The sequence below is a fragment of the Strix uralensis genome, chromosome 31 (assembly GCF_047716275.1).
Source record: "Strix uralensis isolate ZFMK-TIS-50842 chromosome 31, bStrUra1, whole genome shotgun sequence".
NCBI classification, from domain to species: Eukaryota; Metazoa; Chordata; class Aves; order Strigiformes; family Strigidae; genus Strix; species Strix uralensis.
In genome coordinates, this window is record NC_134002.1 from 3818811 (window position 1) to 3829284 (window position 10474).

Below are 10474 nucleotides of genomic sequence, written 5' to 3' on the forward strand. Positions count from 1 at the left end.
CCTGACCTCAGCTTTGGAAGAAGAGCCCAACCTCCAGACATTGAGGAAATCCCCTTTTATTACAGAGATGCCACATGGGAGGCCAGCTGTACCATCGTGACAGACACATGAGAACAGACCCCTGGGTCAGACAGGCTGGTTCATGCCTCTGGGGAAGTGGAGTGGGTGCAGACATGGACAAACATGACTATGACAGATCAAATGCCCAAAGTGCAGGAGGTTCCAATAATGAATGTGAAATCACTTCTGAAGAGACATGGGCAGGTTAATGGTGTTGAGAAACAGCTGATTGAATCAGCTTCTTCAATGTCTCTTTAAGCTCCTGGTTCCTCATGCTGTAGATGAGGGGATTCACTGCTGGAGGCACCACCGAGTACAGAAATGACACCACCAGGTCCAGGGATGGGGAGGAGACAGAGGGGGGCTTCAGGTAGGCAAATGTGCCAGTGCTGACAAACAGGGAGACCACAGCCAGGTGAGGGAGGCACGTGGAAAAGGCTTTGTGCCGTCCCTGCTCAGAGGGGATCCTCAGCACGGCCCTCAAGATCTGCACATAGGACACCACAATGAGAACAAAACATCCAAAAAGTAAACAGACACTAACCATAATAAGCCCAACTTCCCTGAGGTAGGAGTGTGAGCAGGAGAGCTTGAGGATCTGGGGGATTTCACAGAAGAACTGGTCCACAGCATTGCCTTGGCAGAACGGCATTGAAAATATGTTGGCTGTGTGCAAGAGAGAATTGAGCAACCCACTGCCCCAGGCAGCTGCTGCCATGTGGACACAAGCTCTGCTGTTCAGAAGGCTCCCATAGTGCAGGGGTTTGCAGATGGCAACGTAGCGGTCGTAGGACATGATGGTGAGGAGAGAAAACTCTGCTGTTATCAAGAAGGCAAACATAAAGACCTGGGCAGCACACCCTTGGTAAGAGATGGGCCTGGTGTCCCAGAGGGAATTGTCCATGGCTTTGGGGAGAGTGGTGGAGATGGAGCCCAGGTCGAGGAGGGAGAGGTTGAGGAGGAAGAAGTACATGGGGGTGTGCAGGTGGTGGTCACAGGCGATGGCGGTGATGATGAGGCCGTTGCCCAGGAGTGCAGCCAGGTAGGTGCCCAGGAAGAGCCAGAAGTGCAAGAGCTGCAGCTCCCGTGTGTCTGCGAATGGCAGGAGGAGGAACTCAGTGATGGAGCTGCCGTTGGACATTTGATCCCTCACGGTATGAGGGCCTGGTCACAGAGGAAAAAGCATCCGTAAGTTAGGACAGATTTCTAATTTCTCTCTATTCAGTTTCTCATGACGCTGCTGGATAACACAGAGCTGCCCTGGGAGAGCTGTGCCCTTCTGGAGGACAGGCTGCAGTCCAGCAGGACCCCACTGGGAAAGAGTCAAATGTCCTAAAGGTGGGGAGACCTGAAGATTGAACTGGCTCATTTGTATCACCCTGAGCCTGCAGATTATGAAGGCACTTGGACATTTCACTCTCATGGAAACATCTGCATGGCAATGCCCAAAGGTATTGCTCACAGCTGAACCCCACCCCATCCCAGAGAGTCCAGTGATACCAACACGGGGAGCAGAGGCAGAAGGGGAAATATGGAGAAATGCCACAGAGCTGCTGTGAGGAGGCAAGAGAGTGACAGAGGGTCAGGCTCTGCTGGGTGGGAGAAGAGACCAGGGGTTTCCTCTGGAGTAGGTGTCTGCACTGCAGGGGATGGCAGGGAGGTGCCTGAATTCCTCCTCCCAAGCTGTTTCCAGTAGCAGCTCCCTCCTACACTCTGCCCATGTCTCTGTTGCCTGGAGCTGTCACAGCCAGGAGCTGCTTCTCTGTTCCCACGTCTCCTCCCTGTCAGTGCTCACAGCCCCCATCCCACGCGCTGTCTGCTCAGCTCTGCCCTGCAGACCCCTCCTGGCATCAGGGCCTTGCCCAGGGGCATCTCTGTGTGTGCAGGGGCTCAGGAGAGGCTCAGACAAGTGCTAACGAGACCTGGGGTCTTAGTGCCTGCTCCAGAAAGGAGAAATAGATTCCCATCTCCCACTGCCCGCCTAGCAAAACAAGAGGACACTTACCATGTTAACTGCTGTGAAGATTTCTCCTCCAGTGAGCTCTCAGCATCCTGCCACTGCCGTCTGCCTTTCCCCTCTCTGTGCCCGGCTCCTCTGCCCTCGCTGCCTGCAGGCAGTGCCCTCAGCCCTGCTGTGCTTTGCAGAGGAGCTGCTCCTGGGCAGAGCTGTCTCTCTGCAGCGCTGACCACTTGCCCTGAGCTCCCTCTGTCCCAGGAGCCCGGCTCAGTTCTGCAGCAGAGGACCAGCCCAAGGCATTTTAATGACCCCTCAGGTGGGTTTGATGATGTGTCTCTGAACATCAGACACTCAGAAGCTGCTGAAGAAACCTCTGAAGAAATCAAAGATAGATTCAAACTGCAAAGTTTCTTGTGGCTTTAATGGGTCCCACTGAGGGACACTGTTGACAAAGCCTCTCCAGGCTCCACTTAGAGCAGAAATGTGCAGGCAGTGATGGCAGGTAGGGAAAAGCAAAGGAAAGGTGGCTCTGATGCTGAGGAAACCTGCATGTGTTTCATGAAGCCAAAGGGCCAAGCCCTGACCCCATTAACCAAAGAGCCAAGCCGTGACCCCCAGGCCCTGGGAAGGGAGATCCTGTCCCTCACCCATTGCTCAGGGCTCTTCCTGGGGCAGTGGGTGATGGAGATGTGCACCTGCCAGGCTGCTGAGTAGGGACAAGGGGGCAATGAGGCCCCAGTGCTGCAGGGGACTGTGCCTCCTCATAGGCATCGGTGGCAAAAAGAACAGTCATAGACACATGAAGAGATTGCGTTTGTTGGGTGCTTTCACCTTTTCCACAACTGTCTGTCTTCTCCACCACAGGCTGTCCTATGGTACTGTATCACCTGTGCCTCTTTCCCTGCAGGTTGTACTCACCCACCCAGCTGTCCCACCTTGCTCTCACACAAGCATCTTCCTTCCTTTACTGATATCTCACCATCTTCCCTGGCTCTTCCTTGAAATGTTGGGTTTTGGTTTTTGAAATCTTCCAAAAGCCTTGCACTGATCCAGACTCCTTCTGGGTGATCTGTTACACTGCAGCACTGCTCTTGGAGTGAATACTTTTTGTCCCTGTGTACAGCCTGGACTTCCCCAGATGCCCTTACTGGAGTTATTTCATTCTCATGCTGTTTTCCACTATGAAGTAAAACTCCACCATCTCTGAAACCTCTCTTCAAGCACTCTCAGGTTACTCCTATTCTGTCTGGAGTCTCCACACCAGTAAGCCCAGAGCGTTCAGCCTCTCTATACTGGTCATGTGCTTGAGGCCTCCAAACACCATCTTGGGAGATGTCTGGGAACCCTCCAAGGTGTTTGCAGATGAAAGCATAGTGATCATAGTCCAGGAAAGACAAAGTGAGACTTTTTACCAGCACCTGTAATGGCAGGACAAGGGGCAATCGTTTTAAACTGAAAGAGGGTAGATTTAGATTTGTTATAAGGAAGAAATGTTTTACGATGAGGGTGCTGAGAGACTGGACCAGTTTGCTTGGAGAACGTCCAGGGAGGTGGCATCCACAATTTTACTGGGCAATGTGTTCCTGTGTCTTTCCACCCCCACAGTAAAGAATATCTTCCTTATAACTAATCTAAATTTCCCCCTTTCAGTTAAAAGCTTTTACCCCTCATCCCATCCCTACAATGCCTGATAAAGAGTCCCTCCCCATCTTTTCTGTAGGCCTCCTTTAAGTACTTGAAGGCCTCTAGAAGGTCTCCCTGGAGCCTTCTCTTCTCTGGAATGAACAATCCCAACTCTTTCAGCCTGTCCTCATAAGGGAGGTGCTCCAGCCTCCTGATTATCCTTGTGGCCTCTTCTGGACCTCTTTGAGAAGGTCCATGTCATTCTGACGCTGGGGGCCCCAGAGGTGGACACAGCGCACAAGGTGGGGTCTCATGAGAATGGAGTAGAGGGACAGAATCTCCTCCCTCAACCTCCTGGCCACATTTCTCTTGATGCAGCCCAGGAAATGGTTGGCTTCTTGGGCTGCAAGTGCATGTTGCTGGCTCACAGTCAGTTTTCCATCTGCCAACACCCCCAAGTCCTTCTCCCCAGGGCTCTCAAACCACTCTTTGCCCAGTCTCTGTTTGTGCTTAAGATTACCCTGATCCATGTGCAGGACCTTGCACTTGGCCCTGTTGAACTTCATGAGGTTTGCATAAGCCCAGCTCTCCATCCTGTCCAGGTCCCTCTGGATGGAACATCCCTTCCCTCCAGCGTGTCAACTGCACCACACAGCTCGGTGTCGTTGACAAACTTGCTGAGTGTGCACTCAATCCCACTGTCCACGTTACCAACAAAGACATTAAACAATGCCGGTCCCAAAACTGACCCCTGAGGATGCCACTTGTCACTTGGACATTGAGCCACTGACCACAAGCCTTGGACTGTGAGTGTGCAGCCAATTCCTTATGTCTGAGCGGTCCATCAATCAAATCCATGTGTCTCCAATCTGGGGGTCTGGTACTGACAAGGCCATGGGGCTGGACCCAGAGGGGAAGTTGCCCTTTATGGGAGAGAGCAGCAGGAATGTGTGGAGCTCTGCCTGGGGATGGACGATGAGTCAGCTGAGAGCTGAAGGGTCATGGGGAACATTGTGGTAGGTGGATGTCTGCTATGGACCCCCTGATGAGGAAGAGGAAACAGATGGACATTCTTGATTCACCTGGAAGAAGCCCTGGTCCTCATAGCAGACCTAAACTATCCCAAAATTTGGTGAAGGGGCAACATACCCAAGTGAAAGCCATCCAGAAGATATTTGGATTTAATTACTATCATCATACCAACAAGGGTGACTGAAGAGGCAGTGAGGGGAGGTGTCCTGCAGGAAATGAGACTTAGAAACAAGGAAGAGCTGGTCGGGGATGTAACAATCAGGGGTAGGAAAGTAGAGTTGAGGCTCCTGAGAGAAGGGAACAAGGCCAAGAGCAGGACTTCAGGAGGGTAGGCTCTGGCCTGATGAGGAACCTGCCTGGAAGAATTCCATGTCACATGATGCTGAAGAATTTCCTAAATTAAGACACCAACTTAATCAAAAGAGAGGAAGATAGCAGGGCCCACAGATATAGGCTCTACTTACAAAATAAAAAGCTGGAGTTAGATGTCAGACAAGTACAGGATTTAGAAATGGAATTACAGATTTTAAAAATGGGCTTGAGAAATCAGGAAGGCAGCTCAGTTTCTAGCAGAGCAGCATATAGTCACTAACACCAGTGACAATAAATGCAATGCATTCCCTGCAGTCTGGGAACTCAAGAGTAAGTCTTGGTCAAGATCCATAGGTTCTACTGGGAAGGCCCAGGTTCCTGTGGGCTGGCACCATGGATCCTGGTACCCTTGCCAGCAGATTCTTGGGGATGACCCACAGCTGAAGAGGTCATTGGGAACCTGAGAATCTTGGCCCTGTTATTAGCAGGCACAGGAGCATCCATGAACACTCTTGGGTCATCTGGGGTAACCTCAGGCTGAATAACTGCAGAAAAAGCAACGTCAAATGCCTGTGACAGAGCCCATCATCTTGACCCAATTTCTGAAAATGTCACCTTCCAACCAGGGAATAATTCAAGGGAGTCATGTGAACAGACCCATCAGGTCAATCCACATATTAAGGGAAAGGAATATTTATTATGCTGTGGATGCAGAAGGCAATAAGCATTGGATTGTGCCTCAGAATATTCAAGAAGAATGTCATCAAGCTCCTCCATGAGCTGAGGCAAACACTCTGAGCAGAGTGAAGGACAGTGAGTGCTGGCCTAACACGAAGAAGGATGTAGATCTCTGGGGTAGGAGCTGTCTGTCTTGTGCCGTGACCAGTGCAGATTACACTGGAGTAAAAGCCCCAGCCCAGCACCAACAGAGTGGAGGCCCACGGCCACACTGGAAGACTGATTTGGTGGGAGCTCTGCCAGTGACAGCTTGAAACACCAAGTGCATCTTGGTAGTAGCAGATCCTTTTAGTGAATGGACAGAAACCCCCTTGCAAAACCAACATGGTTGCCACCACTGCAGATCTCCTGTTGAACGCTGTTATTTCTTGCTGGGGTCTGCTCCACAGCACTGAGTCTGATCTCAGCACCGACTTTGTGGCAATAATTCTGCATGAGCACTGCAAAGCCTGGACATGACATGTCCCCCCTGGCTCTGCCAACCCGTGGGGCAGGGGAGAGGGAAAGGGCAGTGAAGGGGTTGGGTTTGGCTCTTGACCGTGGGGTGCAGCAGCGATGAGGAGTCAAGGGAGTGGATGGGGAGAGACAGGGAAAGGGACCACAAAGTGTGATGTTGATTGTGAGGCCACTCCTGTTACAGGATCCTGATTGGCCAGCAGATGTCCCCAGTAATTTGGGGACAAGATGTTCATCATAAAATGACTCATCCCAGCTGAGACAGGAGAGGGACAGAGAGGAATGGGAGAGGCAAGTCAAGGGGATCTGGCTGGAATGGGGATGATTTTGAGGTCACTTCAACATGCTTGGGGATGGGAGGGGGTGAGGCAGGTGGAAGAGGCCCACCTGGGGTCTGATTCTGGGGATACCTCTGTTATTCTGACCTGAAAAACCACGAGAGACACAAGGGCCAGCAGGGTTCATGGCCACCATGCTAAAGGTCTAGCCCTGAGATGGGTGAAAAATCTTTTCCTTATCTCCAGGTTGAACATCCCCTCTTTCACCCAACACTCACCTTCCATCCTCTGAACATGCACCATGGTGCAGAGCCTAGTTCTCTATTCTTTATGGCCTCCTCGTAGGTGCTGCCAGGCTGCACTGAGGTCCCCCTCAGCCCTCCCTTCTCCAGGCTGAACAAGCCCAGCTCCCTCAGCCTCTCCTCACAGGCAAAGCATTCCAGGCATGGCCTCTCTTGGGGGCCATTCACCAAACCCCCTCCAGCTTGCCAACATCATTCTTGTCCTGGGGGTCTGAAATCTCGACACAGTAACCTGGACAATGCCCTCTCTTGATCTCCTGGCCGCACTCCTGGCCATCAAGCCCCGGGGGCAGCTGGCCTCCCTTACTGCCAGGGCACACGGCTGCCTCCTGCCCAACCCACCAAGACCTTTCCCATGGGGATTCTTCCAGCCAGGCAGCCCCCAGCCTGTGCCATTGACAGGGTGAGGTTGTCTTAAGGCCTCATGTACTTACTCTTCATGGTCAGGAGGTCTGGACTAGACATCTGCCCACCACAATTTTGCCCATGATTTTCTTTCCTCTCATGTTAACTCCTCAGCTCTCCGCTGACTCTCAAGACCTCACAGTTTCTCCAGGAGGTGGTTTTGGTCACCTTACTGTTACAGTAGCTACTTGCAAACCCTCTGGGCTCTCTAGTGTCCAGTCTAGACTTAGGCTATCAAAAATACCAGGCTTCCTGGCCTCTTGTACTCACTGGTTACTCTCGTTTGATGTTCACTACTGGTTACACCCACCAACATACACACCAATGTGACATGCACACACACAACGGTCTTGCCAGTTGCTGCCCCCCACAGAACAGTTGGAAGAGCAACTGATGTCATCTACCTGGACTTGTGAAAAGGATTTGACACTCTCCCACATGAGATCCTTGTCTATAAATTAGAGAGAAATGGATCTGACAGATGAACCACTCGGTGGTTAAGGAATTGGCTGGACAGTCTGACTCAAAGATTGAGATCAGTGGCTCGATTTTCGAAAGGAAAGTGGTGATGAGTGGCGTTCGTCAGGGGTCAGTATTGGTATCGGCGCTGTTTATGATCTTTGTTGGTGACATGGGCAGTGGGACTGGCTGCAGCTTCAGCAAACTCTCCAGCAACACCGAGCTGTGTGGTGCGGTCTCCATGCTGGAGGGAAGAGATGTGCCATCTAGAGGGACCTGGACAGGCTGGAGAGCTGGGCCTGCGCAAACCTCATGAAGTTCAACATGTCCAAGTGCAAGGTCCTGCTTATAGTTCAGGCCAATCCCAAGCACAAATACAGGCTGGATGATGAGTGGATTGAGAGCAGCCCTGCGGAGAAGGACTTTGAGGGAAAACTGGCTGTGAGTCAGCCATGTGCACTCACAGCTCAGAAAGCCAACTGTATCCTGGGCTGCATTAAGAGAAGGGTGGCCAGCAGGTCAAGGGAGTGGATTCTTCCCCTCTACTATGTTCTTGTGTGACCCCATCCATAGTTCTGTGTCCAGTTCTGGGGGCCCCCAACATCAGAAGAACACAGACCTGCTCAAGCAGGTCCAGAGGAGGCCATGAAGATGATCAGGGTGCTGGAACACATCCCCTGTGACGACAGGCTGAGAGAGTTGGGGGTGTTCAGCCTGGAGAAGAGAAGGCTCTGGGGAGGCCTTATAACAGCCTTCCAGTACTTCAAGGGGGCCTACAGGAAAGCTGGGGAGGGACTCTTTATCAGAGAGTGGAGGTATAGGACAAGGGGTAAAGGTTTTCAACTGAAAGAGGGGAGATTAAGATTAGATATTAGGAAGAAACCTTTTAATTTGTGTGTGGTCAGAAACTGGAACAGGTTGCCTTCTCGCTGGAACGGTTCAAGGCCAGGTTGGATGGGGCCTTTAGCAACCTGGTCTAGGGGAAGGTGTCCCTGACCAATAATCTTTAAGGTGCTTTCTAACCCAAGACATTCCATGAGTGAAAGATTTTATGATTATTCTCGACTTCCCATCAGCAGACAATGTCCAGCCACCTCCTGGGAGGTAAGAATTCGGTACATGCTTTGGAAGAATAATATCTTAATAATGAAGGTCACGCCCTCCTCTCGGCACTCCTTTCTCTCAGCTGTTATTGCTGAGCATGATGCCATATGCTGTGGAATATGCCTTTGGTCAATTCAGGTCAGCTGTCCCATTTATGTCCCCTCACAGCCACTTGCCCACCCGGAGGGTACCAGCTTCTGGAGGGGGGGTTGGAGAGACAGCCTTCCTGCAGTACGAACACTGCTGAGTAACAGCCAAATCATTGGTGTGTGATCAACACCGTTGGAGCCATGAGTACGAAGCAGAGCAGGACAGGGGCTGCTATGGGGGAAGTTCACCCCATCCCAGCCAGAGCCAGTACCGTGGGGTTGAGGGGTCTCTTCTGACCTGTGTTAATCTTTGATTCAATGAATCTTTCCCTTGGAGAGCTCTCTGAAGCCAGGATAGACAGAGGAAGAAGAAAAAAGAGAGAAGCAGAAATAGAGATATGAAATACACCAGTGTAAATACAGCAGTTCCTCAGAGGAATGTTTCTCTACTCCAAACCTTGGCAGGAAATCCATCAGATAAATCTGATGAAACAAGCTGACTTCTATCTGCTCAGGGACTGGGTGATGTTTGGGTACAGCATCATGTGGTCATTGTGTCTCAGAACTCCTAATCCAGCAGGAAGCCAATGGCTGTGAAGGGGGCTGTGAGGTCACTTGTGCCTATGCAGGTGATAGGCCACAGCAGGACCACGGCTGAGAAAGGGTCTGTGAGGTCACAGCTGGTAGGTCAGCTCTTGACTCAGGGCTGGGAGAGGACCTTTTAAGGTCCCGTCTGCCAGCACCTCTGCCAGGCCAGCAGAAGGCACCCAGCTGGCACATGGACTGTGAGATCCCCTCTGCCCAAGGGCCCAGGCTCACTCCAGGAAGGGGGCTGAGATTTGGGTTGTTGTGTCTCTTCTGCCTGTGAACATGACAGGAGAGCAGCAGGCACAGGGCTTGGCTGTGTCTACCCGAGAAGCTGTACAGCCAGCAGCCCTGGGAGATCTTGGTGAGGCGGCTTCTGTCTGGTTGGGTGAAAGGCCACAAGAAGGCGGAGGGGTTGTGTTCCCTGCTTGAAGGGTTGTTTCCCAGAGGGTTGTAGGAAACAGCAGGAGACAAAAACATTGTCACACAGTGCAGTTTGGAAGGTGGAGACTGGGCATGAGGAGGAAGAAATGTCACCCCAAGGGTTGTGCTGTGGCACAAGAAGTCATCCAGAAGACAGATGAGATCAGTCCATGTCTCTGTGATTCAGGGAACAGAGTGTGAGTGTGGCCAGACGTCAGTGAAGGTGTGGAAATGCCAGGGGCAGAGCAAGGTGAGGAAGCGAGGTGGGTGTCTACGGCCTGCAGGGAAACAGGAGCAGCTGTGGGACAGCATAGGACAAGCTGTGGTGGAGATGGCAAAGGGCGCTGGCAAGGCTGGGCATCAGCAAGAGAACCGAAGTCTTTGCCCCCTTGGGTACAGCCATCGTCTCTGCCACCAAGGCCTATGAGGGGACATGTTGTCCTCAGGCACTTGGGGGGCCTCATTGCCCCCTTGCACAACCCCCATAGGGCTGGGAACTGTAAACCCATTGTCCTTCACTCAGCATCACCCACCCCACATCCCACTGGTCCCAGAAGAGCCCTGAGCAATGTGTGAAGGACACGATCTGCCTTCCCAGGGGCTGGGGGTCAGGGCTTCACCTTTATGCTTCATCAAACAAACCCCGGCTTT

General features: G+C 52.0%; 1 protein-coding gene across 1 annotated transcript; it reads right to left on the reverse strand.

The window, feature by feature from the left end:
• Positions 1-265: 265 nt before the first annotated feature.
• LOC141936094 (olfactory receptor 14A16-like) lies at positions 266-9880 on the reverse strand. Its single transcript, XM_074852819.1, has 5 exons — positions 9727-9880; positions 9088-9158; positions 8893-8966; positions 1409-1491; positions 266-1224 (listed from the first exon to the last, which is right to left on the reverse strand). Exons 1-5 carry the CDS (start codon positions 9878-9880, stop codon positions 266-268), a joined length of 1341 nt encoding a protein of 446 aa, XP_074708920.1.
• Between the last annotated feature and the right edge of the window lie 594 nt (positions 9881-10474).

Bases quoted from the DNA above. Each gene is read 5' to 3' on its own strand.
- LOC141936094 (XM_074852819.1), bottom strand. From the start codon at position 9,880: ATGTTTTTGTCTCCTGCTGTTTCCTACAACCCTCTGGGAAACAACCCT. The intron at 8,967-9,087 runs GTACTGGCTCTG...GTTACTCAGCAG, and splicing joins AGAGACCCCTCAACCCCACG to TGTTCGTACTGCAGGAAGGC. The intron at 1,492-8,892 runs GTGAGGGGACAT...ATTGCCATGCAG, and splicing joins CTCCGGGTGGGCAAGTGGCT to ATGTTTCCATGAGAGTGAAA.